The 27,338-nt window shown below is 33.1% G+C and overlaps 5 protein-coding genes across 7 annotated transcripts; 3 read left to right on the forward strand and 2 right to left on the reverse strand.

Moving 5' to 3' along the window:
- The first annotated feature begins 496 nt into the window (after positions 1–496).
- Positions 497–3,758, forward strand: LOC106769641. Of its 3 annotated transcripts, XM_014655346.2 has the most exons (8): positions 497–768; positions 865–1,008; positions 1,087–1,154; positions 1,244–1,294; positions 1,399–1,458; positions 1,534–2,034; positions 2,456–2,555; positions 3,029–3,401. In XM_014655346.2, exons 1-7 carry the CDS (start codon positions 639–641, stop codon positions 2,552–2,554), a joined length of 1,053 nt encoding a protein of 350 aa, XP_014510832.1. In that variant the 5' UTR covers positions 497–638; the 3' UTR covers position 2,555; positions 3,029–3,401. The 3 variants fall into 3 exon arrangements, with proteins under 3 accessions (XP_014510832.1, XP_022640961.1, XP_014510833.1); XM_022785240.1 differs by lacking the exons at positions 2,456–2,555; positions 3,029–3,401 and adding an exon at positions 3,651–3,758; XM_014655347.2 differs by lacking the exon at positions 2,456–2,555 and having other exon boundaries at positions 499–768.
- Positions 3,718–5,666, reverse strand: LOC106769640 (U-box domain-containing protein 9-like). Its single transcript, XM_014655345.2, has 2 exons — positions 5,240–5,666; positions 3,718–4,874 (listed from the first exon to the last, which is right to left on the reverse strand). Exons 1-2 carry the CDS (start codon positions 5,456–5,458, stop codon positions 3,747–3,749), a joined length of 1,347 nt encoding a protein of 448 aa, XP_014510831.1. The 5' UTR covers positions 5,459–5,666; the 3' UTR covers positions 3,718–3,746.
- A 246-nt stretch (positions 5,667–5,912) lies between these two features.
- LOC106769716 (rubisco accumulation factor 1.1, chloroplastic) lies at positions 5,913–7,566 on the forward strand. Its single transcript, XM_014655445.2, has one exon. The coding sequence runs from the start codon at positions 6,058–6,060 to the stop codon at positions 7,396–7,398; it is 1,341 nt and encodes a 446-aa protein (XP_014510931.1). The 5' UTR covers positions 5,913–6,057; the 3' UTR covers positions 7,399–7,566.
- A 1,375-nt stretch (positions 7,567–8,941) lies between these two features.
- Positions 8,942–12,211, reverse strand: LOC106770887. The gene is made up of 5 exons (XM_014656726.2): positions 11,875–12,211; positions 10,804–11,093; positions 10,604–10,693; positions 9,484–9,833; positions 8,942–9,405 (listed from the first exon to the last, which is right to left on the reverse strand). Exons 1-5 carry the CDS (start codon positions 12,119–12,121, stop codon positions 9,141–9,143), a joined length of 1,242 nt encoding a protein of 413 aa, XP_014512212.1. The 5' UTR covers positions 12,122–12,211; the 3' UTR covers positions 8,942–9,140.
- A 7,844-nt stretch (positions 12,212–20,055) lies between these two features.
- On the forward strand, positions 20,056–21,314 carry LOC106771123 (AT-hook motif nuclear-localized protein 20). Its single transcript, XM_014657032.2, has one exon. The coding sequence runs from the start codon at positions 20,231–20,233 to the stop codon at positions 21,062–21,064; it is 834 nt and encodes a 277-aa protein (XP_014512518.1). The 5' UTR covers positions 20,056–20,230; the 3' UTR covers positions 21,065–21,314.
- Positions 21,315–27,338: the final 6,024 nt, after the last annotated feature.

Consider the following 27,338-nt stretch of genomic DNA (forward strand, 5'->3'; position numbering starts at 1 on the left):
AATTAAAAATTAATTGTTAATCTTGGAGAACTCATCATAGCTTAGAAGATTAACCTTAATCCCATACGGAAAAGAATATAGCTTCTCTTAATATTGGAGATTAACAATTTAATTTTTTTAATCCGAGATAAAAATAAGAATAAATGCCTTTAGAGAACTAAAAAATATTTCATTTCTCAATAGAATAAAAACAATCGAATATATTATCAGTTTAGATCTACCTAAGAAATATTAAATATATTATCGTCAAATTATCAATATCACCAACGGTTTCCGATGAAAAAAATAATAAAAGATAACAACAATAGTATATCACATTTAAATAACTAAACAAATATTTATACTAAATTTTATCATTTAAATATGTGAATAAACTTATATTATATATTATTTTATCCAATAGTCTATCGAATATTTTTAGGCAAAATTATAATCAGATTTCAAGTTATCACGAGTTTCCTAATTTTTTAATCGTTAGAGAGTATTCTTAAACTTCACAAATTAAAAGATTAAAAACGTGAGTAAACGAAGACACAAACAGCGAACAATCGTTCTACTGAGGTATTTGCGCGTAGGCAGGCACAGAATCTTTCTTGGTGTGGGAGAGCGAAGTAAGATCAAGGTGAAGCCACCATAGGATGCGACGGAACCATTCTAACTCCGGCAATTACCGGAATCCATGTTTAACGATGCACCAGCCTTGGGCTTCTCTTCTCGTTTACGGGATCAAGCGCGTCGAGGGCAGGTCATGGCCCGCTCCAATCACAGGTTTCTCTTTGCTTTCAATCTTAATGTATCAAACAATTAATCTGCCTGTGTCCCATGTCCTATGTTTGATGTTCTTTATTCCTTGTGTTTGTTAAGGTCGTCTTTGGATTCATGCCGCCAGTAAAGTCCCGGATGAGTCTACAATCAAAGCAATGGAATATTTCTACAGGGAGATTTATGCGCTCAATGGCGTCACTGATATCCAATTTCCTCAACACTACCCCGTTTCTAGGCTTTTGGGTATAAATTACAGCGTAATGTCTCAATTCACAACCTCCTCCTCTGTCAATTCACTTCATTTGAATGATTGATACGCAGGCTGTGTTGAAGTCGTTGGCTGCTTAACTCGTGACGAGCTAGCATGCTGGGAGATGGTTCCTGAAGGGGTAACATACCGATTACTGTCTCTTTTTACTTAGTGTTGCACATTCTCTTCACTTAAAGCCTTTTTTTTTTTTTTTTTTGTTTTCCTTAGGTGAGGTTGGAAGCACAGACTGACTATTGTTGGCTGTGTGAACGGCCACAGGTTTGTGTGTCTTTCTACTGCTGTGCTATTCCTATGGTTGTAAAGTTGGGTACTGTTTGTGTGTATGCTGAGCAAGTATTAAGTGTTTTCTGTGCCGAATCCAGAAATTGTTGATTCCATTTGAGATGCGGGGTTACCAAGGTGTTTATAATCTTGAAAGGAAGGTATTGTGATTCTAAATTGGTTTCTTGCTTTCTGTTTTTTCTTGGAGTAAAGGCTGATTTTTCTACTTGTTGAAGATTTATGACGCTGCAGTTAGAGGGCTATCCCCGGTTAATAGCCCGCTGCCAGTGAAATTTCCACTTCCAGACCCACGAGATCCATTTTGCTTGAAGCCAGGTTCCATCTCTGCGCTTACTCCTAATTCAAAAGCTACTGAAGTTAACAAATCATCCAGTATAAGTCTGGCCATAGCTGGGGCACAGGCGGCAGCCACTCAGTTCTCAAAGAAGGATCACAATTCCCATAGTACTACTGCTCGGAACAATGCACCTGATACAATGAATGCTGATAATGAGGACAAACATATTGCAAGATCTTATAATCTACGATCCGGAGGAAGGTCTATGGAAAATGACAATATATCATCCACCGAGTTAGATAGGAAATTTGACGATTGGACCTTGCCATCATATCGTGAAAAGAAAAGTAGTAGTAATTATAGTGAGGGTAGCCATAAGCAGACTCGTTCTACCGGTACAGAAGCAGATTTGAGACAGTATCCTGAAGCATCGTCTAAGGTATCTCTTTCTTGAAATGATGTCATTATATGCGTACTATAACTTTTTGTTGGAAAATTCAACCCCATTTTATATTTATTTTATTATGCAAAGTAATAACTAAAGCAAACACAGTGGACATGAATGCTCAAGAAAAAGAGGGAAGAGGGAATTTATCATTTAGTGTAAGACTCGCTTTAAATCAATTGTATCACCTCCTTTTTCCCCAAAGGGACGATACAAAAATTATGCCTGATGCTGATATGACTGGTTTATGGACTATGTCAGTAGTATATTGCTCCAGTTCATGTTAAGGTTTATAGATAATCTTTTTCTCCGAAGGGATGATACATAAATTGTGCCTGATTCTGGTATGACTGGTTTATGGAATATGTCAGTGGTATATTGCTCCAATTCATATTAAGTTATTTGTTTTGAACAGTCAATTGGAGCTGGGAATCGTTCGACATTGAGGGAGGGGGATGGCATACTTGTTTATTATCTAGAACAGATTATCCAATGCGTAATAATTAAATCATAAGGTTGGGCAAGTTTTGGGCGCTGGATCATGTCTACCCACGAAGTACATTGAGTCCTTAAAAATATTGTCGTTGTCATCTATCCCATTATCATTCATATTTATTTTTTTAGCTCCTTCCATTTGTTTCTTGCATCACCGTGTATCTAATCTTGATTCATGTTATTAAGTAGTCAAATGAAGCTGCTCATGTGTGCACTCGTGCATTTATTACCTTGTTTTGTGTCTGAATGCAAAGTTGTGCTAGCAATTCAAGGAATTTGGCACGTGCTCAAAGGATGAATCTTTTATCATTCATAGGTTGTAAGACATGTTTTGCTTTAGTGAGGCTTTATTTGCATGATGACATTATGCATGTTTCCTGTTTTAATTCAAGTTATGCATTGACAATGAAGAATGCATTAGACTGTCACAACACAAATGTAATACTAGTTTTGATAACATACTGCTAACTGATGCTTGTTCTCTTTTTATTAGATTTTTGCTGCTGCTTTGAAAAGTCTGAAGCAATAATTAGGGAAGGAGTCTGACCAACTGGAGTCTGGATGTGAATTTGTATCATAGTGAAGTGTAACTTCCGAAACTGAAGTAGAGTTTGGAAGTGGTAGCGCTCATGCAAGTGTTTCGATGTTAGAGTCTCTAAATTAATTTAGGTCCATGTACAATTCGTAGTACAAAATTGTAGTCTCTAGGTGATGGGATGATGGATCGGATCGGATCTAATGCCAGAAACTTGTGCTGCATGATGTTAAAAATGAATCTTTGTTTTACATCCATCTAGAACATATTGGCATCTCCGATATTAATTTACTTATACACCAATGTAAGGAGTGTTAAAAAAATCCAGTAATATATGCCCAAACCATATATGAATCAATTAATCCATTATGTTAAAAATGAATCTTTGTTTTACATCCATCTAGAACATATTGGCATCTCCGATATTCATTTACTTATACACCAATGTAAGGAGTGTTAAAAAAATCCAGTAATATATGCCCAAACCATATATGAATCAATCCATCCATGTTTGCTAATGAAGCTGCTGTTACAATATTACTGTACTCAGAAGTCTTATTTTCTTATTTTCACTATACAGTTACAGAGATCTTCTGTACAGAACAAGAAATCAAAGTCATATAGCTAAGCCTAAATTTCTATGTGAGATAAGGGATGGAAATTTTAGAGAAGAAAGTCACGGATTTGGGTTTGGGTTTGGATCTGGATTTGGATTTGGATTTGGATTGTTCTGAGAAGTGGGCTTACCTATACGAAGACAGTCAAGGATGGATTTAGCTTTCCTTCTAGCCGTCTCGGACCCGTTTTGAACAACATTTGAGATTGTGCGGTTGGCCAGTTCTTCCTCTTTAATTTCCTCCCTTTTTTCTCTATTATGGTAACAGATTAGATGTAGAATTACTGCAGCGTTTTCCTTGACGCGTTCTACTGTGGTCTTCCTCAAGATATCAAGCAAGAAACGGACACCGCCATGATTCACCAACGCTTCAACTGCTATAGTATGTGTAGCAAGAAGTGCCAATATTGATACCAACTCATCAACAAGATCATCAACAAGAATATGGTTGACGAGCTTCCCAAGAATAATCTGCACTACCCCTTCTCGCACGGTCCTCACTATATTTTCACGAGCACAGCATAGTCTGAACAAGGCTGATCCAGCATCTATCATGGCTAATGGGTCTCCCTCTTCAAGTAAATCCACCAAGTACTTTATAGCTCCAGACCTTCCAATTATTTGCTTGTTCGAATCAAGAGATGACATCGAGGAAAGAGCTGCAGCTGCAATGCTTCTTGTTTGAACTGCTCCGGATTTCAACGAATCAATGAGAAAGGCAATGAGTTTTTCGTTTTCTGCCAACAACCTCTTGTTCGAGTCGAGTATTGAGAGGTTCAGAATAGCTGCGATCAAATCATATTGGAGTTCAGGGTCCAGAGGAGCTTCGGATGATAACGGACGCAACAAAAGCTGAATCATTTGTCTGGTCCCAAAGAGTGCTCGAACGGACATTGTTTTTGCTAACTGACGAAGCTCCTTTGCAGCTTCTTTCTGCTCAGAGACTGACAGTGACAGCTTGAAGAGCAGAGGATGCAAACGGTGTCTTAGTGCCTCGGTTAGTTGTTCGTCGTGAACGTTAAAAACGGGCTTTGGCAGGTAAATTCCCTTGTCTTTGCACCACTCTGAAATCATGCCTTGAAGCAAGACATTGGGAGAGAGCAAACAGCGATTGAGAACAACATGGCTCTCAGGGTAAAGTCGGAGGATATCATTCAGCCATCTCTGGATTAATGGACGATCAAAAGTCTGCATGCGCCATTATCATTTATCAATACATCATTAATTCACCATTACAAAGAACCCCTTTATTGAACAAACAATGAAAACTCTATTATAATAACCGCTTTCTTTTCTATCTTCATCCATCAAACAAGCAGCATTAAAGAAAATCAGATAAAAGCTCAAGAAGACCAATTCTATCAAGAAAACAACTATACTACTATATGATTACTATGCTCAAAGAGCAAAAGTCAATGCTGAGTTTTCAATTCCCAAACCTTCTTTAACACCTTTCTTGGTACATACATACATAGTGTACCCTTTCTTAATGAAACAGGTTCTTGATACGTGGCAATGAAGAAAGGAAAAAAGAAAAAGAAAAGAAAGAAAACCTGTCCAGTGGCCAAGATAACAGGATCTGTCATCAAGTGACCGGAGAGAGGGCATCGAAAGTGTGGAGGAACGGGAGAAGCGGGGCGCTTCAAAACTTTGAGCGCAGAAAGAGCACGGATAGCATTGTCCGCAGTCTGAACGGTGTAATCATCACCGTCAACGATACTTTCGATCAGTTCCTTTAAATTTTGCTTTAGCTCCTCCTCCGTGTTGGCCATTGCAGAACAGGAATCAGAATTTGCTAGAAAGAATGAGAGGGAAAGAGTGAGTGAATGAAGACAAATGGGGGAAGCCAACTCATTTTATAGGCAGTCTCCATTTTATGATTTTAAAAAAACTCTTAAATTCTGTATGCTATGCATTTTATGATTTTAAAATTAATTTAAATGTATTCTAAAGAAAGTTTAATTTTGGATTTTATATTGTTTTTACACGTGTATATTAAATCAATTATTTAGTAATAAATTATATAGTTATATCCCATGTTATTAATTCTATTTCATCTATATTTATATTGAACATATTTTTTATTTAATATTTAAGTCATTTAAAAAAATGATTACAATTTTTTAAGTAGATGAAATATTTTTAAACAGTTGTAATTAAATTGTTAATAGAAAGTTAGAAAGAAGGAGGGGATAAGATATTTTGATGATATAGTTATTTCTGGTGAAAAAGATAGTTAAGAAAGAGATGAGTGAGTGAGGAGAAGAAGAAAAAAATCTGAAGAGAGAGTATGATGAGATAAGGTAAGGAGAAGCAATTTCTTCAAACACTCTGCGAACATTCTTCAAACAGTCTGTAGACATTAAGCAAGATGCTCTCCATCTCGCCTTCTGTCACTGCAAACACTCTCAGCCTCAAACCCAATAATCCAAATGATCTTTTTCTCGTAAGCTCTCCATCATTCACCAACCGTCGCCATTCCAGCAAACCCATATCTGCCATAATCAACCCTTCTTCCTTTAGGAACTACCGGCCGCCGCCTCCGCCGCAGCAGCAAGTCTACCAACCCTTCCGCCCTCCGCCGGAACCCCTCCCATCGCAATACGGCAACCTCGACATCGCCGGCCGCATCGACATCCTCGCCGACCGCCTCGGCCTCTGGTACCAGTACGCACCCCTCATATCCTCCCTCATCCGAGAAGGCTTTTCCCCTCCCACCATCGAGGAAACCACCGGCATCTCCGGCGTAGAGCAGAATCGCCTCATAGTCGCCGCGCAGGTCCGCGACTCCCTTGTCGAGTCCAACGCCGACCCCGAACTCCTCGCCGCCTTCGATACCGGCGGCGCCGAGCTCCTCTACGAGCTCCGCCTTCTCAGCACTTCGCAGCGGGTGGCCGCGGCGCTTTTCCTTGTCGAGAATCGCTGTGACGGGAAGGCGGCGAAGGAGCTGGCGCGCGCAATGAAGGATTTTCCGAGCAGGCGCGGGGATAAGGGGTGGGAGAGCTTTGATTACACCCTCCCAGGAGATTGTCTCTCTTTTATGTACTACCGGCAGGCTAGGGAGCACAGGAACCCGTCGGAGCAGAGGACTTTGGCGCTGGAGCAGGCGCTGCGCGTGGCGGAGACGGAGAGGGCGAGGAACTTAGTGCTGGAGGAGTTGGAGAGGAGTGGTGAGGAGCAGGATGAGGCAGAGGATGGGGAGGGAGTGACGCGTGTTCCGGTGGTGAGGTTGAGGATTGGGGAGGTGGCGGAGGCTCGTTCAGTGGTAGTGTTGCCGGTTTGCGCAGCAGATGAGAGGGAGGTGTTGGAGGCGCCGTTTGAGTGTAGGAGTGAAGGGGAGTTTGGGGTGGTGGTGGCGGAGAAGGGGTGGGGGAGGTGGGTGGCGTTGCCTGGGTGGGATCCTTTGGTGGGTTTGGGAAAAGGGGGTGTCGTTGTGTCGTTTGCGGATGCGAGGGTTTTGCCGTGGAAGGCTAATAGGTGGTACAGAGAAGAAGCCATATTGGTGGTGGCTGACAGGAGTAAGAGAGAAGTGGGTGCTGATGATGGGTTTTATCTTGTGAATGGTTATGGTGATGGTAAGGGTTTGAAGGTTGAGAGGGGTTTCACATTGAAGGAAAAAGGTTTCACTCAGAGTTTAGGAGCTGTGTTATTGGTTGTTAGACCTCCTAAAGAAGAGGATGATGATCAATTGCGTGACGAAGATTGGGATTGATATTCACTATATATTTGTTTTTCTCCATTCATGAATTTGAACTTCAACTCAGCTTCACTTCATTGCCTCTTTTTTGTGTCATGCATAATAAGATTATATTCATCTGAGATCATATGCACTACTATCTTTTGTTTTTCATACATAATTAAAATTATTTAAGCTTTTTTTTTTCCCTCTTTATGCAGTGAGTGGTTTCCTTTAAATCTTTGATCGTGTTGTTGTTGTGCTGGAACAGGTAAGCCAATGTGTGTCTATAACCATTTGATCTATATGCAACGTTCAATCTGTCATGCAATTTTACCAGTAAAGTATATTATATATGAATTATCCGTAAGAAAGTTAGAGGTGGATAAGGTGTATCAGATGTTGTGCATGAAACGTTTAATCGACGGCAATGTAAATATCAGTAATTTAAGTTCTGACTTTTGAAAAAAAATTCTGTCGGTATCTGACTGATGAAAAAAAATTCATTACACGGGTGATGACTGATGAGGAACTGTTAATGAAAATTGAGATGACATTCTCTGTTACCTCCATCATTCATAAGTTAGCATGATAGGGAAGATGGCTCCTCACATCCATGAGATGCCTGGCAAACGTATGAATTGAAATTACAAAATTTAATTAAAGATTAGGTTCATAAATCATTAACAGAAATATTATCATTTAAGCATGATAAAACCTGTATTTAACATTTAGTTGTATACGAGTTCATCATATCCCACCAACATAATTTCAGACTGCAATTGTTTCTGGTGTCCTTGAACCTACCTTCTCTGTCTCCTTGTACACTTTCTGGAACAGTACATGGTTCACAAACCCCAATATGACTTGCAATTAATATTTTTAAGATTAACTAATTTATAACCACATACTTATTCTTTTCCATTCATCTCATTTTTGTTTATATATTCTTGTTGTATCACTGCTATTTACTTATTCTTAGTTAATCGGAATAAATGCCCTCAAGTACAAAATGTCGAGAGTATATTAATATAGTGACTCATAAATAACTTATAATTCGTTAATATTTTGAAATCTTAAATTTAAAAAGTGTTCAAGATGATAATTTCAAAATTTAATTAAAAAAGTATCATAGATAAGAAGATATAAACAATTCATTGATGAAATTTGAAGCCACAATGTTAATTGATTATCAAAATAAATCCAAATGGTTTTAAACACTTGCTTTTTTTTAGCTGAGAATAAAGTTGGCTTGTCCACATGAAAGTCTCAATTATATTTTGTTAGATATTCTAAAAACGAATTCTTTATATAAATAAATATAAATACTCATCTTGCAAATTTATCATACTATCAAATCATTTATTAATATTTAATTTCATATATATATATATAGTATTAAAAATCTTATATTAACTGAAAATAAAACATCTTTTTTTTTTCAAATTTAATTTTATAAAATTGAATTAATCTTAAAATGAACCTTTTAATATATCCACAAACACGATTTTGGGATCAAAGTCCATTCGAATCGTTTTAGTAAATTGATGTAAATAGATGCCTGGGCAGACTATGCATGTTTTGAAACAAATAACTGGCTTATATCAACACAGATAAAAAGGGTAAAGAAATCACATTTTCTACGTTACTACCAAATGGTTTTCTGAAGAAATCACAGTCCGGAGACATGTCTGAGACCTACTAATGTTACAACACTCAATGAACTGTTTTACAGTGACCATCATCCTCTATCACATTCATTGACCTTAAAAGAATATTTAACCAAGCCATTGTTGGGCTCGACGGTCTCCGCTAGCTCCAACAGAATGCCTAATGCTAATCTTTTCATTAGCATATTTTTGTTGAAGCCATTCAAAAGCATTTACATCAAGTTTTCCATTAACTGACTTCCCTTGCTTCCTACGAGTTTGTTGTTCCCGTATTGAAGCCCACAATTTCCCAACGGCATCCCTCTGACTAGCTGTAAATCTCGACACATTATCAGAGGCATGTTTCACCAAAATATCAATCACGGTTTGACACCTGCATAGAAAAATGATAACAAGCAATTTTAAAATGTGTGTAAAAGACAATACAATAGGAAACAGTACCAGCACTTACCAGGGTGTTTTATAACGCCGGGCAGCAATCTCTAAACAAGTTATCAAGGCTTCTCTTTGTGACTTGAGGAATCTCTTGGTTTCTTCCTCATCCTCCCTTATTTCCACAGCTGCCTCATTCTTTGCCTTTAGTTTTTCAACTTTCTTTGTGGAATTAGGAATCAGAGCATCGAGTCCAAATGGGTCAGCTTCCTTCCCATCATTATCATTATCCGTGGCAGGTGTTTTACCCCCTTCATCTGCTATAACTGTGCCATCTTTCAGAGACTTTGCTTCCTCTGCATCCTCCTCCTCTGTTGCAACAGGAAGACTAGATATAATTTCCTTGATTTTCCCAGCTGCTTTAGAAAACTGTACAAAAAGTAGGAAACAATTCTTGAGTAACAAAGAAATAATGTTTATGGATCTAATTATTCTTGGTAAAAAGGATAAGATCTATAATAAACAACAATATTCCAGACAATTTTTTCCCTGCAAATAATTTGAAACATCTATAGTCCCTCCAAAAATATACAAAGTCAAAGTATTAGCTAGCAGAGAACCATGTCAGGGAATCCAACAGTTCACTTGAATGAAGAACATTGATATTGCAACCAAGACAAACTCAGACTACCCCGAAATAAAAATAGTTTGTCCCCTGCGTGAGTGAATTTGTGTCAACAACATGCTAGAGGAGACATAAATAGTCACGCACCAATGAACTCCCACGCCCCATTATGCATCTATCACAAAGTATAGAAAGCGTGAACACAGTGGATGGCTGTATTGGACATGACTGTGCTTATCAATCAATCATATACTTGACAATTAATCTTATCATTGCTCCAAAATCCTTTTCCTTTCCAATCCATTTTTACTCCAGCCAGTAAGACCAAATATTCAAAATACTACGTTGAGAAACTTGGATCCATCTTTTGCCACAATTTATGTGGATGAAAAACTAATGAATTGATATGTGAAATGACAACTTTGAAGATAACTACATCAAAGTAATGAAAACCGAACATGAATATTATGAAATTATGAACAAATAAAAGGACAATACACAAATAAAACTATTCAAATTATGGTAAGAACGTTGTTGTTACCAAGTTTAACATAGAATTCAATGAGAATCATACCACAAAGCTGTCATCTGTGTATAAATCATTTGCCACCACAGCATTAATTGTCCATGTTGCCAGTTGATTCTTCTGCTTCTTATTGAGGTGCTGAAATTAAAGGATAGGTCGGAGTCAAAAAATCTTTCGCAATCCTCCCTGAGAAAATACAATTGCTTAACAATGAATCATGCATATCTGCAACACAAAGGTAATCTTACCTCTTTGGCGTTTTGAGCTGCTGAGAACAGACAATGGTAATCTGCTCGAACTGAAGGATCTGTACAAGTTATGGATGATGACATTGCAGCTTCTAATATAGCAAAAAAATAATCACTAATTTCTGACTTTACACTTCCTGCCTGAATGAGCTGTACAGCAAGCTTTGCAGCCTTGCTAAACTTTGAAGGGTTCTTGATGTGCGAAGATATCTTCTGCATGGCATCAATAACTTGAGCTTCAGAAGCATCCGTCATGGTTTTGAATTTCAAGCTTTTCTTAGGCGCTGCAGCTGAAATTACAACAGATGATTCAGAATTTCAAAAAAAAAAAAAAAAAAATCCCAACTCCATCATTTAAAACTGGGAAGCAAATATAAAAATAACAACTGCAATTATAGAAGCATTCTTAAAACCAGAACAAAATCCAACATAATTATTATCCTTTGTTTTGTTAAGTAAACTCAAGGGGGAGGGATGGCACCCAATTTAACGTAGAGAAAAATCTCCGTCTCAAAAAGCACTTTTATGGAGAAACTTACATTTAGCTCACCCCAAAGAGACAAGCGATGGCTCAATTTGATACCTGACAGATTTCTTTTAGTTTAGGAACACCAAGGCAAGTTCAAATGGAGTTTTTTCTTTTTGAAAAAAAAAATATACGGAACTGCTAAAGTATGATATAATCAAGTAAATTCTCATTAAAGTTGACAGTGTGAAATGAAAAATCAGAGAATTCCAAGAAAATGGATCTTGAAGCTGAATTTTGCAGTCCCGATTGAATGCTAAATGACCATTTTTATTCATTCTTCTAACCACGATGGACGTACACATTTTTCCCATGCGCCCATGTTGCCAAATGGACGTAGGTAGAGTTGAAGCATAAAAAGCGAAGAGACAAGGGAAAGGAATGGAAAACCTATCTACGTAACTTAGGGTTGAGGTGACAAAGTAAAACAAAAAAAAAAATGCACTATTCGAGTTAAATGGAACTAATTGTTGGAATTGGAGAAACCCTAATTGGAAGAACAGGTCGAAAACAAATTCTGATTAAAAGGAAAAGAAGAAGTTGACCTTGGGTGTCGGGTTCAGTAGGGTTGGGGCGCTTGAGGGCACTTTTGAGGATGGGCTTTGGAGGCGGAACTGCAGAGGATTGCTTGAGCGCACTTTTGAGGATTGGCTTTGGTGGCGGAACTGCAGAGGATTCCGTGTTGTCATCGTTGTTGATAGCAACAGCAATTGGTTCTGGTTGAGGTTGATGATGTTGAGGAACAGTGTTGGATGAAGGAGGTGGCAATCCTTCAAACAGATCGTCTGCCATCACAATTTCTCCTTCAAAAACTCTTCCTTTCAGCGACTCAAAAATATTAAGACGCCTCTTCTGTTTTGTTTTTGTTAACGATATAGAATCAAATCCTTGTTCGATTAATGTAAAAGCTTATTAAATCAACAATGATAAAATATCAAATTTATCAAATAATATTATTTTCAATAATACAAAAATAACCGCGATTTTGTTCTAATGAATAAGCTATAACTCAAATAATATTATTTTCAATAATACAAAAATAGTAGTTTATGATTGGTTCGTTTCAAATATTCTTTTAAAATAAATTCAAATACACAAATAAAATAGTGACACATATTCTGTTGACAAAAAAGTTGTCAAAAAGTGTTATTAAAATATCATTTGTCCTTTAAATATTATACTTTCAAATATATTACAGTATTGTATTTAAGTTTTTAAAAAAAATATTACTTTTTATATTAACTTTAAATATTGAAAAAAAAAAGTGGTGTGGCCGTGGAGAGGTAACCAATGTCCCCTTAAAATACATATAAATGTTTTATTATTCGAAACTCGTCACATAAATACGTATAATTGATATTTTATTACGTGGATAATTAGCATTCACGTTAAAATTAATTAAAACAATAAGCAACATAAAAGGAAGAAAAAAGAAAAGTTTGAAAAATATAATTTTGTTTAATTTGAGTGAGAAATTTTTTATTTGAGTGGAAATATGAATAAACAATGTTTAATTGTTATATTACTTTTATTTTAGTGGAAAATCGTTTTTTTAGCAAAATAGAACATAGATAAGGATTTGGTTGGGGTATCTTGAGATAAAAAAGTTAAGAATAGGTTTTAATTTTTGTTAGGGAGAATGATATTTCACACCAACTTTTTGACACCATTTTGATACTGAACACGTGTTAAAATATGGTTGGACGATTTTAAATTAAAAAAAAAAAATTGATTTTTTTCTTCTAAATATGTCCTTGTTTCAGCTTTTTTAATTTGAAATCATCCAACCACGTTTTGACACGTATGTAGTGTCAAAATAGTGTAAAAAATTGGTGTCAAAATATCATTTTCCTTTTTGTTATATTTCATTGGAAACGAAAACATTAGAAATCATTATCATTCACTCTGTTCAGATAATTTTTCAAAGTGTTTATCCGACACAAAACAAAAATTTACGACAACTCAAGATCATTATGATTTTAAATTGTTCAAATATAATCTACATTTTCATTAAATTCATAAATCAATGTATATCTCTAAGACTTTGAAACTTAAATCTAAACTCAAACAACTTAATCAATCATAAAAAAAATGTTATTTAAATTTCAAATCATAATTTTTAAGGAAAGACAAAAAAAAGGAGTATTTGAGAAAAATGATAAATTTTCTAAAATAAATTTTGAAGTAATAATTTTTTAACTAAACAATAAAATATTAACATTTTATTTCAATTATATAACTTTACATTCAAACAATTTATTAGCTGTTTTTTTTTTTGGTCTGAGAAAAAGAAAAAAAATGACTTAATTTTAATCTGAGTGATTGACATAGAGGAGTCACGTGGGAGCAGGAAACATATGATGACAGCATCTGCATGGTTTTCTTTGGAAATAGGTAATCTGTTCCTTTGGTGTGCCTCATACCTAAAAGAACTGCCAGCTTAAGGTTTGGTCAACAACTTCCAAGGATTTTTCTCCCTTCAAACCCACAAATTACCAATTTTTATGACAAACTATCTTTTAAAAAAACAAACCAAACACTCTTCTTATGCTTCTTTTTCAAAATTATCAAAACTTCTAAGTATTAATTTATTATTTTATAATTTTAATGTAATCAACTTAATTAAATGTATCCCAACCTTTTATAAAAAACTATGTGTGTCACCCGGACACAGACGAGAGCGGGGAGTGATCGTTGGTGTAAGAAGCATGGAGTGCAAGAGACACAGACAAAGAGCGGCTCCTGACAGACTTCAAGTGTAAAAGATATATGGACGAATCGAACATATACCAGAATGAGAGAGATCTAGAGACTGTATAGATATGAGACTATACAGTTGGAAGATAATTTAAAGAAATTGATTTGGCTACTCATATCAACAAATACATTTGCTTTTCAGTAGCCTAACCCATAAGAACTTCATGGTTAAGCGTGTTTAACCTGAAGTAATTTGAGATGGGTGACTTTCTGGAAAGTTTTCGCTTTGTGTTGATATGTGGAGACAGTCAACAACTCCTGTAAGTTGTCGTAACATTATACTATGACATGTTAAAAATATTTTTTAATAATGAATTATATGTTACTATTTTATTAATTCGTTTATTTAAAAGAGATTCATCGTAAATTATCATTATATGTATACTATTCAACAAGGGGAAGTGAAATTCCCAAGTAAAGCATAGTTTGCAAAGACTAGAGAACCTTTCTCTCTCGTCTCGAAATGTTAAGTTTGAAACGGTTTAAAATTAAACGAAAACGAAATGAACATGAAAACAAAAGCCTTATCAACTGAAATGCCTAATTTGTCTACGTTGAATCGTTGAAGTGAGATATTTTGTGTTGAATCATTAAAAGTCGCACAAGGATGGCGTGTGTAGAATATCTCATCTCAACTTTATATGTACAATAGAAAATGTTTTACTAACAGTACACGATTGTCTGAAATATGATTTCTCAGTTTTTTCTGCCAAAAATTATTCAAATTAGTATAAAAATATAAAAAGAAATATTAATTTCAACTGAATAATATAATTGTAACAGTAAGATTGGTTATAATTAAATAAATTAGGATGTAATTTGACTTTGGAGATTAAACACTCAATAATTAATAAATATAGTTAAATTTAAAGACAGCAACGTACTACTAATAGTAATAAAATTAAAATTTTAAAAAATCTCAGACAATCGTGTATGAATATAGTAATTTTGAAAAAGGATCTTATTTATGGTATATACGTTGTTAATTTCTTCTTTTAGTTGTTGGGGATAAACCTCAATTTTTACGGTAGGATCCTGTAATTTGTAGTACTTCCTGAAGCATAGTTTATACTTTTTACCCCACATGATTTATTTACTGCTTTAAGAAATAATTGATAATATACTTAATACAACATGGTTAAATTATAAATAATTTGGTGAGGAATTTATGAAGCTGCAGTAGTACCCAATTAAGATTTTTTTTATATGCATGTCGGGAGGTCAATTAGTTCCTAATATACAATATAGTTTAATTTTGTCAATAGAATACCAGTGAAACTGAGGAAATTTTGACCATAATGGCTGAAGAAAAAACATATTTCCTGACTAATTACTCAAATGGTATAATTTATTATGACAAATTTATAATGTGGTTTTTGATGAATAGATTTTTCAACGAGATTAGATATAATTTTGTCAAAAAAATAGTTCACAATTTAGTCTCTCATAATTATATTTGGGTAAACAAATGTTAAAAACATGTTATTCTAGAAAGAAGGAAAAAAAAATCCAAATTTTGACTTTAAAAAATAGTATTATCTATGCAAATATTAGAAATATCTTTTTAATGGAGAAATTTTTTTCTTACCATTAAAAATGTAGAAATTGACATTTTCAAAACGACAACGTTTTAAAAATAGTGAAATTTAATTGTTTTAATATTAAAAGTTTTTATATAAATAGTTTTTTATAAACAAGTTTTATTATTTTAAAATATATCACATGGGTTCAGTTTAGTTGATGTAAAAGAAATTATTAATTGGGGTTTATCAGGACAGATGTTTCGGGCTTGCGGAATATGATGGGATCTACGTAAAGTGAATAATTATGAATGTTACGAAGAATTTTATTGAGAAGTTCAATTGCAAAAAAAAGGAGATTCATTAGCTCGTTATTTAGATAAAATTGGTGAAATGATAGAATTTATAAAAATTATTCAACAGACTTTAGAAGGACTTCCCGACGGACCATATGAAAATTTAGAAATCCGCAAAATCATTTTTCGAAAATTCTCTTAGATCTCTCTAAAAGTTCTTTCTCTTTTCTCCTTGTTCGTCTGATTGAAAAATTGAAACTATATGATTGATTCTTGTGGGTAAGTTTTTTAATTTGAATCAATCAATTTTTTCATTTATGTAAGTTGAGTTTCATTCCTTTTTTGGTCTTTTTTCTTTTTTATATGTTGCATGTGAGTCTTCTATCACACTTGCATGTGTCTTTTGGTTGAAAGTCATTATTGATAAGTGATCATAATTGTATGTCCTGATTGTTATTATAATGTTTCTGTGTGTAGATAGAATATCCTACAAGTTGAGAGGAGCTTTGTTGGTTAAGGTCATGTGAGCTTGAAGGGATTGAGGATTCATTAAGAGAAAATTCGTTTGTCACTCAGGTAAAGGAAGCTAATTGTATTGTTTTTAAGTTATAAATACTTTTAAATTTTTAGTTTTTTGAATTGTACTCTTTTAAAGTTATAAATAATTTTAAATTTTTAGTTTCATGACAATATCATGAATTAATTGAAGGACTGATATGTATGATGAGTGTGATATGTTGAAATGTGAATTTTTTGTTTGATTTTTTAGATGAAATTATTGAGTTAGTGAAGATTTTGTAATCTAAATTTTTTACATTTTAACATATGTGATTTGAATGTTTGTTTCTTGGATGTTTAACGGGTTTGAACTTGGTTTTGTGTGACTAAAATAGCTTAAATCTAAGCAATTGGTCAAGTGATACGAGCTTCCATGTTTAAAACTATTTTGAACTTATACATTCAGAAAGGAGTACTGGTTTGATTAATTGAACAAGCATAAGTTCCCTCAAAAGCACAAAATACAAGTGTTGATATTTGGCATAGTGTTGTGCAGTGCCAAGGTAGGGATGACAAAAAAATTCAGAGTTATGGGTATCCACGGATAAAATCCGAGGCGGATAGTTACTACTCGTGGATATTTATTATCCGTGGGTAATAGGTAATGGCTATTTTAATACCCACTTCTAAACGGGTCGGGTGCGGGTATTATACTATCTGACATGTGGGTACTTGTTACTAGTGCCATCAAAATGGGTTTAAACCCGTGAGCCAACCCGACTCATCATGGGTTTGAGCCGAGTTGGGTTGGAAAAAAATGCAAAAATTTTGTTACGAGCCAATTTTGACCCGGCTCACTAAGATCTTGGTTCACACGGGTTGAACCCGTGGTAGGTTGGGCTGGCTCACCAACCCACCTATTTTTTTTAATTAAATCAAATTAATTAAATTAATTATTCAAATCCTAATTTTTTTGTTAAAATAAAATAAATTAAATTAATTATTCAATATTATTAGCTAACACTATTTTTTATTATATTGTAATTGGAGATAAAGAAGAAGATAATGTGGATTTATCCATCCAGGACTCCAATTTAATAGATGGATAATATTATAGATTGGATAATTCAGGAATATATCATTTTTTTAAACTTATCTACAAGCATGACAATTTTATCTTATGCTATATATTTTTGTTAACGGTTATATGTAGTTTCTTGGTCAAACGGTTGTGTATGTCTCATCAAACTAAATTGACAAAATTTTATGCCTGATAGCTTAGAATATATATATATATATATATATATATATATATATATATATATATATATATATATATATATATTGCTTCATTTTCTTTTATATCAATGAGTCCAATTATTACTATTTCAATTTGATCTATCAAAATAACATGTTATGAGAATCTTAGAAGAATAGGGTGAAAAAAAGTTAATTAAGCGAGTCAATGAGCCAATCCGTTTAACTCATCAACCCGTGGTAGGTCGGGTCGAGTTCAAATTTTTTCGGCTCGCTAATAAATGAGTCGGGTTGGGTTGGCTCACTAAGTGGCTAACTCGTGGTGAGTCGGGTTTGGTTATCCATTTTGACAGTTCTACTCGTTACCTGCAAAAAAAAAATATTTTTAATTTAAATTTAATCAAAAATAAAATTAATTTATATTTTATTAGGTTAAATTTATATTAAAATTAAATCTTAATTTATATTTAATTTAATTTATATATATATATATATATTGTAATTTTATTTAAACTTTATTTTAAAGTTGTATAAAATATATATATTTTTTTAATTTTTTGCAGGCATTCGCGCGGGTAGCTTTCGTGTTGCGAGTCAGATTTTTATTTTACGAGTCAAGTTATGGGTATGCACTATCCATGTCCGACCCGATCCGTTGTCATCCATATGTCAAGGTGACCTTGAGTGTCCTATTTTTGAATGGGAAGCGGTGGCTGGATGATTTTAAGTATCTAGCTCTGCGAATGGTTTGATATTGAACGATGTCAGAATACCATTGAGCGTAAGCAGATGAATAATAAATGTTGAAACATTTTTAGTGAAAATGGTTCATAGTGTTTTAATAATTTTTTTGCAATTGTTTTATATATTTTTTATTATTATGATTATTTAATTTCGATACTTATATTAATACTATTTATATACTGAGCTAAAATTTGAATGTTATATAAATTAGTTTCACTTTTTGAAGAAGGAAAATGTCACATTTAAGAACATATTATATTTAAAAAAGGTATTCTCATTAGAAGCTTACTTTTAGTAACTTTAGAAAAAACAAATTATTAATGAAAAATGTAAAGATGTTTAAATGAGTAGTAACTATAGTAAAAGTATAAATAATAAATATATTTTACTAATCCACAAATTTACCAATCCACAAATTTGAAACCTTGGTCAAATTATTTAGTCTCTTCCTTGACTTAAAATAAATAAATAAGTAAATATATATATATATATATATATATATATATATATATATATATATATATATATATATTAATTTGGACTTATGTAATGCAAACTAGTTTATTACTTTTTAAATATACTTGCAATTATCCATAGAAAGAAAGACAAGTATAAGAATAGTGGATTGGAATGCAAACAAGAGACAATGATTAGAATGGAATAATCAAATAGTGAAAGACTAAAATACTAACAAAACTAGAAGTCTTAAAAAATAAATAAAAAAGTAAAAGAAAAGGAGATAAGTTTTTATATTATATTTATTGAAGAGAGAGAGAAAGAAACTAAAAATGATAGAGAGAAAAGAAGGTTAAAATTAAAAATAGAAAAAGAAAAGATAAATAGAATATTGGAGAGGTTAAAATGGGGAAAAACGGCATGGAGATTGATTCTGAGTTAATCACGAACATGAGAAGCAGATGTTAAGCGGTGGGAGAAAGAAAAAGAATCGAGCGGAAAATAGAAAGATGGTGGAGAGAGTTGAATAATATAAATATACATAATCATCCACATATGAAACGACACACAGCTACACGCAAATTAAGCAAAGAATCGCAGTCCCACCCAAATTACTAGCAACAACCAAAAGATGGTGGGGTGCTCTCTGCTATCTCATCTCTTTCCACCTATTGCCTCCTTTTTCCTTTTTTCCTTATTCCAATTTTCTTCAAACAAAATCAAAAATAAATTTACCAGCCAAACACTCCCTATTGACCCGTCACAAAGTCTGGTCTACGCTGTAACTCAGCAATAATAAATATATCCACAACACTAGTCAAAGGGAAAACCAAAAAATATTAAATAAAAATCCAAATTTATTACTATTATATTTAAAAAACATTAACTATGTAATATGATTATTATTATTATTTTGGTTGTGGTGATTAAAATAATGTTACCTAAGAATTCCATGGAGCATCGCAGAGATGAGAAGGCAAAAATGGTCAAACATGTAACTCAAGCTGTGCTGTCACTGTGTGTGTTGTACTGTTTGAATAGGAAGAAGAAGTAGTAGTTTTCTTCTCCATCTGTCTCTCTCGTGTATATCAATATTGTCGGGAAGTGAGCAAGTTCGTGCACCCCACCTTCTCTCTCACCCCACACATATAAAAATATTATATAAATAACACACAAACCTACAAACCAAACCCTAATCACACCTCCTTCTTCATCTTCTTCTTCCTCAATTTCTTTTTTTTTTCTCCCTGTTGACTCAATAAAAAACTATACTATATCACTCTTCCTGTTTACTCGCCTCTCCGATCTATATATAATTCACTTTCTTCTTGATTCAGTTTTGATCGGTTCACTTTATTTTTTTGTTTTAAGTTATGGCCAACCGCTGGTGGACTGGGTCCGTCGGTCTTGAGAACTCGGGTGACTCCATGAGGAAACCGGATCTGGGATTTTCCATGAATGAAAGTGCCGTGACTGCAAACCATGCAGGGGAAGAGGAGGAAGAGAAAGAAAACAGCGACGAACCAAGAGAGGGAGCTATTGACGTGACCAACACGCGCCGCCCAAGGGGTCGTCCACCGGGTTCCAAGAACAAGCCCAAACCACCCATATTCGTCACCCGAGACAGCCCCAACGCGATGCGAAGCCACGTCATGGAGATTGCCAGCGGTGCCGACATCACCGACTGCGTGGTCCAGTTTGCACGGAGGCGCCAGCGCGGCGTGTCCATTCTCAGCGGCAGCGGGGCTGTCGTTAACGTTACTCTCTGCCAGCCCACGGCTCCTGGCGCCGTCATGGCTCTCCATGGCCGCTTCGATATCCTCTCCCTCACGGGCTCGTTTCTCCCTGGACCTTCCCCTCCTGGTGCCACGGGTCTCACCATCTATCTTGCTGGAGGCCAGGGACAGATAGTTGGCGGTGGAGTGGTGGGCCCACTGGTGGCGGCTGGTCCAGTTTTGATAATGGCAGCTACGTTTTCCAATGCAACTTACGAGAGATTGCCCTTGGAGGAGGATGATCAGGAACAGGGCGGCGGCGGTGGGTCTCCGCCGGGGATGGGAGGCGGTCCTGGTGAAGCGTCGTCGTCAATTTCGGTGTATAATAATAATGTTCCTCCGAATCTGGGTCTTCCAAACGGACAACAGGTGAACCATGAAGCTTATTCTTCTCCTTGGGGTCATGCTCCTCATGCCAGACCTCCTTTCTAAAGATGAACATGAATTTTCTCAAAGCATCCAAACACTATATTACTCTTATATGAGTCTTACTTAGTTCAGCCAGTTAATTAATTACCTTCAGACTTTATTTAAATATAATAATAACAATATTAATATTAATATTAATATCTGTGTTTCTGTATATTTAATTTACCATCCAACTTGTCTCACTCTAATAAGCAACCTACCATGATGTTGCTTCTTTCTGTAATCTAATTTCTTCGGTTCTACCTTACTTTTATTTTTCCCTCCACCTCTACTTCTATTTCCTTCCTCACATACAAACAATTAATACACTATGAATTAAATTTCTTCTAGATCATGCTACTTTGACCGATAATATTCAAAGAAAATTAAACTCAAGAACAGGGAATTCACTATTTCTTTCATCCATCATGTTACTAATACTATTTAAGAAGCACCACTATGCTTCAGACATGGGACAACCATTTAGATTTCTTAATACTGTTTGTCCTTGTGCTGATCGATTGCTGGAATATATCTAATCATTGGTCAAGATTATTTGTTAATTAAACTTTATTCACTTAATCAACATCCTTTATATAATCTGAAAAAATATATGTTTTCACATTATATGATTAGAAGTGCTGAAATATATTATATAAAGTGAAAAGTATGACTCATTGGACTTGCTTCTATTAAGATAATTCGTGCAAAATTGTACTGGTTTTGCTTCTATATATAACTATAGACAATATTATAAATAGCTGTTTCCAGTTTAGGTTGTCCCGGAGTATGTTCTCGGTGAGTCCGTTGCCGTTATAAGCATTGTCTGTGATGTTTTTTTTTTTTGTCAGATCTTCACATTGTCGATTTCTTTTTCAATTTCTTCAAGCTCTTTCCTTCCTCTGTCCTTCACTGCTTTGCTACTTCGTCTTTTGCCCTAACGATTATCGGATTATCGTATTAAGTCGGTAATTTTGTTTAGGTCTTTCCAATCATAAAAAATGGATATCCTTACTACCTACTTAAATTTTAAAAGATTTAAATTCTGATATAAGATTAATTTGAGTACATTGTGTTTTTTTATCAGCTCTACTAAAGTGACTCACATAATAATATTGTGTGGCTAAGGGAGTAATATGTGAAATGTACGTCAGTGGTAAAAAGATAATACTTAGAATATTTAGTTGATAAAAAGAGAAATTGTGAGAATTTCACATTTAAAGTTGTATTCTAATTTGTTCTATATGTGTAAATATCAGAAATATAGTTATAATAATACATCCTTACTTAATATTTTCCCAATTCGTGGTTTTGTTTCTTCAAAATTTTAACTATTTTTTTTTATCTTACATTAAAAAAAACAATATTAGTTATTCTTTGAATGAGTTATTGACTTATGATATTGTTTGGGTAATATTATTTAGATTTATTTCCACGAAATTGTGATTTTAATAGTAAGAAATATATTTCAATTTGAAATAATATATCAAAGTTTAAAATTAAGATGAATTTGAGTTAAATTCAAAAGGATCGAAAGGATAAAATTAAAAACCAAATGGGTTTTGATCAGTAGTGTGACTTGAGGAGAATGAAAATATCTCTTAACTTTCACTTTCATATTTTGAAATTTATATATATTGACTTAATGTTTGATTAAACCACGTTGTTTCTATTAAAGTTTAAGTGGTATATAAATTTATTTACATGTAAGTTTGTCGATATCTATTTAAACGTTTTAAGATTAAAATAAAATAAATTTTATGTAGTAGGAAAAAGACTAATCTTAAGATTGAGAAATAGACTATTGAAGATGTATCTTGATCTAACAGAACCTAATTTCACAAATTAATATAACAAAGTACTTGAGTTTAGGTCCATATTTTATTCTATTACCAGAAAAACAAAGGTTGAGTCTTTTAAAGGTATGTGCATATAAATATTATATTTATGTCTTCAAAATATACTTTAGATGAATAAGTTCGATATTCACAAGAAAAAAAGTTAATACATACCTTATGTGATTTTTTATTCAATAAGTTATATGAATCAAATTAATTTTAATTTTTTAAACTAATTAGAAATTAACAATTAAAATAGTATGAATAGGATAACTAAATTATAAATCAAACAATGAAACTTAAACCTTCTTCATATAAGTGAAAATGATGCAAATAATACAAAGATAAATACAAAGATAACGGGAGATGCAAAAAAAGTGACGAAGCCTTGTTCAGTTGAGTTTAGGAGAGAGTAATTAAATGATTTGAAAATAATTTATTTTTATTGTTTATTTGAATAAATTTAGAGATAAGTGAGAATAGATTTGAAAGTAAATTGTTTTAATCTATCACATAAATTAAATTCTATACTAATTCTCATACACTTTATTTCAAATCTACACTCATTTACTTTCAAGTCGATTAACTATTCTTTTTCAAATCCACTATTATACCAACACGAAGTTAAATGTCTCTTTTTCTATCCTTAAAAACATTTTCTATAATAACTAAATATTTAACCATTATAAAAATAGTTACACTATACGGTTAAAATATTAAAGTAACTTTTTCATATTTACAAACTTGAAATTACATCATTTACTCTGACAAGTGAATCATAGTAGTCGTAAAACCTCGTTTTCCCATTCTATTATTTATCCAAAAAGAGTTGTCGCACGTGGTTAACGAATTGTGTTTGTGTTTTATAAGGGTGAATATTGGAACCCTGAACTTGCCATTTTTGGAGAAAAAAAAAAAACTTCTTAATCTAATAAACTACAGAGGTTGGAATATCTTCTCAACAAAAGTGTACTATCTTGATTTTTTTAGTATTTTTTATTCATAAAAAAAATGGAATGAATTTTAACCTAATCCATGAAGATATGTACGACCAAATTGCTGTTTTGTCTGCGTCCTTAAAGTCCAAATATTAATTTCGGTGATAGCGATTAGGAGAACTTCAGATGTCATATCAATAATTAATGTAGTAGGTTTCAGTAAATCACAACTAATCAAAGGAAAATATATTTTAACCCTAATTTTTGACACTATTTTGACATTACATATATGTCAAAATGTAGTTGAACGATTTCAAATTAAAAAAAAATTGATGTAAGAATATATTTGAAAGAGAAAAATTAATTTTTTTTTAATTTAAAATCGTCCAACCACATTTTGACACGTGTGCAGTGTCAAAAAATTGGTGTTAAAATATCATTTTTAACTAATTAAATTATGTACACAGACAAGGAATTGAAAATGAATAACAAAAGACGAAATCGTAAACATATGGATGTGGTAATAATAGCTCATACATACAACTTTTAGCTATACATGCAAACTTGCATATGTCGTCATTCATGTCGCAAACGCAGAGAACCTGTTATTTACAATATTCTTGAAACATCGATTTTATCATTGAAATGCCAATAGTTACATTAATGATGACAGACGACACTAATTTTATTCATCGATGATGTTATTTTTTTATAATTTTCACTTTTTTCTATCACGAAATAATTATACCCACGACATCATAATTGGGAAGAAATTCAGATTAAATTTGTTTAGGAAAACTATTACATTTACCTTATTGTATTACATTTCCAAAAGGCACTTCTATTCAAAAACAAGAAAAAAGAAGATGAAATGAAATATTATATTATTTATTTGAATTTTACCTCCTTTACTCAGTGTATTATACTACATAGTAGAAATCGTAATTGGGTCCGCATTTATTGTATTGTTGAACCAATAATTTAGTAGATGATAAAATAATTAAAGATATCTTATTATTAAAAATGTTGATAAAGCTATTTATAAATAACTGACTAAATATAAAGTTAAATTTGTTTTTATATTATTGGGCTTGAATAAGATTAGGTAAACAACTTATAAATATAAGACTAATATCAAAAGTCAGGTACGCTTTACTCACACTCCACTACATCCTACTAATATTCGATCAGAACTCAAACATATAATTGTGATACATAATTCTTAAAACTGCTCTTAACTTAAACGACTGAAGGAAGACAAGTGACTTAAGTTATCTAAACATTTAGAAACAAAAAAAACACGTTGAAAATGTTAGTGTCTCGGTTTCATAAAATTTGAACAGAAACACTTAGTAATTTTTTTTAAAAGAAGAGAGGGATTAAATTTTAATAAAGTTAAATCTTCATAATTGTCTAAGAATAATGGCTTCTTTATTTATTTGGGAGAAGAATTTAAAAGTAGAGGGAGTATCTAAAAGTTTCCAATCTTACAAGCTTCTTTAAACTTCCAAAATAGGTCATTGATTTGTCACAGGAAAGCAAATAGACCGACAAAATTGGCAAGTGGATGGTGTGTCTAATCCAAAACTTTCAGTATTATTCAAGGTTTTTCCATTAATATAAACTTATGAAATTAGTCATACTGTATAAAGATGCTACTTTCTCCATTGATGTTGACTTGGGGTAAACATATTCACTAACAGTGGAGAAAGAGTAGTTAAAGTTACACATAATCATTTTTACATTATGCTTAGTTCCAAGTTAAAACCACACGTTATTATGAGAATTTCGTGCCATACATACCAAAAACACATAAAAGAAGTTTCTGTCTAGAAAATCTCAGTTCCAAGTTCATCAGAAGCTGTTCGAAAATTAGAGTAATGCAGAGACTTAACAACTTGCTATAGAACAAAATCTCAGCAATAAACTTCCCCTATCTGTATTCATGATTTATATTAGAAAGTAACGCACCCGTTCACGTTGAGATATACACATTTAGTATCCGAGAACATGTGGAATAGAAATGTCTAAAAAATAAGAAATATAGTTAGGATAGACTCTTAACCATAGTAAAAAATGGGTTTTAAGCCTAATTCAATTCGATAAAACCAGTTTGTAAGATAAAGTTTACACATCACTTATATATTATGAATTGGTTTCGACGACCTGGAATTTCCAACAATTTAGTAAGTATGCATTACATGCAAGCCAATAATTGAAGAGCCCCTTGACGCACGGGACACAACAGTCTGGTTTTCTGGAATGTGGCTGTGTCTACTGATATAGAACATGGCTGGTGCTTACATTGAAAAGTTGGAAGGATTTTCTTGGGTGAAGGGATCTAAGGGTAAGCAACATGGAGATCCAATTCACAAGGCATCACGTGTCAATGTTGATGAAACCCTAATATATTATTCATGTGCTTACTCATTTTTGCAACATTCTAAGGGTAAAGTATGTAGATATGCCTTGCTGGATCCCATTTAGGTCTGACGAAACAATATTCAAATTGCTTAAAGTAACGATAACACTTCAATAAAGACTTCCCAACCAATGCTTTATTGCTCCAAATTTTTGCTCATTTCAGCTGGAATTTCTCATCGATGATATGTGAAACTCTACAAACCAACTAATTACTTCCACATTGATACGAATTCATTGAACAGACACTGATAAAACAATTAAACATTTTATATAGCACAAGTGCACGCACGCATGTTTAAAGTATGTAATATAAAAGAAAAATTTGATAGTGGTTCATCATATATTAACGGCATGAATTGAAAATTGAGTGAATGTCCGAAATTGATTGTCAAAGTACTGGATGCTTTAACTATTTTTTATTGACAACGTGAAGTACACGGCTATCAGTAGGTTGTTTAAAAATTATCTGTAAAACAGTTGATTTTACATCGCAGATATGATATCGAGCGTCGAAAAACTAATATAGAAATCGCTTTGACGGTAATTTTCTAAATACTATAAATCATTTGGAATTTAACTTCATATTTTACTATATAAGATAAATCATATGGTATTTATGAGTGTTTAGAATAATTATAAATGAAATATTGGTGAAATTTTAATTGAAAAGTTAAGTCTCACGTCTGAATAAAAATTAAAAAACTGAAAAAAATCCATAAATTATTATGATTTTAGGTTGGAAGAAAGTAAAGTGTAGCATTGTTGTATTTTCTTTTAAAAATCCATTAACAAATGTTTAGTTTTAATAACCGATTTGAAATTCTATCAGAAGTTTTCATGACGGAATGTCATACATTATAACTAAGAATATTCGTGATTAACTCAAATGAAAAAGTTTTAATGTGAAAAAATTTACATTTTTAAATGAGATTGTTAGAAATGTAAATATGAATTTAAATTTTATATTATGTAAAAAGATTCATTTGAAAAATAAATTATTAGGAATTCCAAAAATAAATTTAAATGTCACTTAATATGTCTGTTTTGGTTAGTGAGGTTGAGGTTATAAATCTTCTAAGTCCAATTGTTTGTTTGTCT

The sequence above is a fragment of the Vigna radiata genome, chromosome 8 (genome assembly GCF_000741045.1).
Source record: "Vigna radiata var. radiata cultivar VC1973A chromosome 8, Vradiata_ver6, whole genome shotgun sequence".
NCBI lineage: Eukaryota > Viridiplantae > Streptophyta > Magnoliopsida > Fabales > Fabaceae > Vigna > Vigna radiata.

Excerpts from the sequence above, each read along its gene's own strand:
- LOC106769641 (XM_014655346.2), top strand. The coding sequence starts at position 639 with ATGCGACGGAACCATTCTAACTCCGGCAATTACCGGAATCCATGTTTA. Across the intron at positions 1,009-1,086 it reads CCCCGTTTCTAGGCTTTTGG|GCTGTGTTGAAGTCGTTGGC; the intron begins GTATAAATTACA and ends ATTGATACGCAG. Across the intron at positions 2,035-2,455 it reads ATCCTGAAGCATCGTCTAAG|TCAATTGGAGCTGGGAATCG; the intron begins GTATCTCTTTCT and ends TGTTTTGAACAG.
- LOC106769640 (XM_014655345.2), bottom strand. The coding sequence starts at position 5,458 with ATGGCCAACACGGAGGAGGAGCTAAAGCAAAATTTAAAGGAACTGATC. Across the intron at positions 4,875-5,239 it reads TTATCTTGGCCACTGGACAG|ACTTTTGATCGTCCATTAAT; the intron begins GTTTTCTTTCTT and ends TGGCGCATGCAG.
- LOC106769716 (XM_014655445.2), top strand. The coding sequence starts at position 6,058 with ATGCTCTCCATCTCGCCTTCTGTCACTGCAAACACTCTCAGCCTCAAA.
- LOC106770887 (XM_014656726.2), bottom strand. The coding sequence starts at position 12,121 with ATGGCAGACGATCTGTTTGAAGGATTGCCACCTCCTTCATCCAACACT. Across the intron at positions 10,694-10,803 it reads CAGCTCAAAACGCCAAAGAG|CACCTCAATAAGAAGCAGAA; the intron begins GTAAGATTACCT and ends CTTTAATTTCAG. Across the intron at positions 9,406-9,483 it reads CGGCGTTATAAAACACCCTG|GTGTCAAACCGTGATTGATA; the intron begins GTAAGTGCTGGT and ends TTTTCTATGCAG.
- LOC106771123 (XM_014657032.2), top strand. The coding sequence starts at position 20,231 with ATGGCCAACCGCTGGTGGACTGGGTCCGTCGGTCTTGAGAACTCGGGT.